The 370-nt window shown below is 50.0% G+C and overlaps 1 protein-coding gene across 1 annotated transcript in view; it reads left to right on the forward strand.

Moving 5' to 3' along the window:
• Positions 1–206: 206 nt before the first annotated feature.
• The window catches only part of LOC119588965 (cGMP-inhibited 3',5'-cyclic phosphodiesterase A-like), a 64,821-nt gene continuing 64,657 nt past the window's right edge, over positions 207–370 (forward strand). Inside the window, exon 1 of the mRNA XM_037937572.1 lies at positions 207–346. Within this exon, the coding sequence (XP_037793500.1) occupies positions 207–346 (140 nt within the window). The remainder of the gene's footprint in view (positions 347–370) is intronic.

Raw genomic sequence — 370 nt, forward strand, 5'->3', positions numbered from 1 at the left:
TAAGAATCAGAGTAGGAGACGTACCATTCGGTATAATAAGCGCATGTGCAGTATTCATATCCCCCCCCCTTACCAGTAACACCAAACTCCACATTACCGATACAAACCACGACACGCCATACGTTATAACGAACAATACCAAGCGCCTGTAATAATAACACGCCGTGCTTACCGCCCTCCACAGCATCTACGACAACATTAGAACAATGAGCCCCAACAACAACCAGGCAGGTGGAGTCAAGAGGCAACAACAACAGCTCGCTTGCAGTCCGCCAGCCGTCAGCCCACGGAGACACGCAATTATATCTGCTCCTTGGCTGGGTCCTGCCTCAAGTCGGTGTATCTTGTGCGTTGGAGAAGTGAAGGAAGA

This window comes from Penaeus monodon, chromosome 24 (genome assembly GCF_015228065.2).
Source record: "Penaeus monodon isolate SGIC_2016 chromosome 24, NSTDA_Pmon_1, whole genome shotgun sequence".
Lineage (NCBI taxonomy): Eukaryota > Metazoa > Arthropoda > Malacostraca > Decapoda > Penaeidae > Penaeus > Penaeus monodon.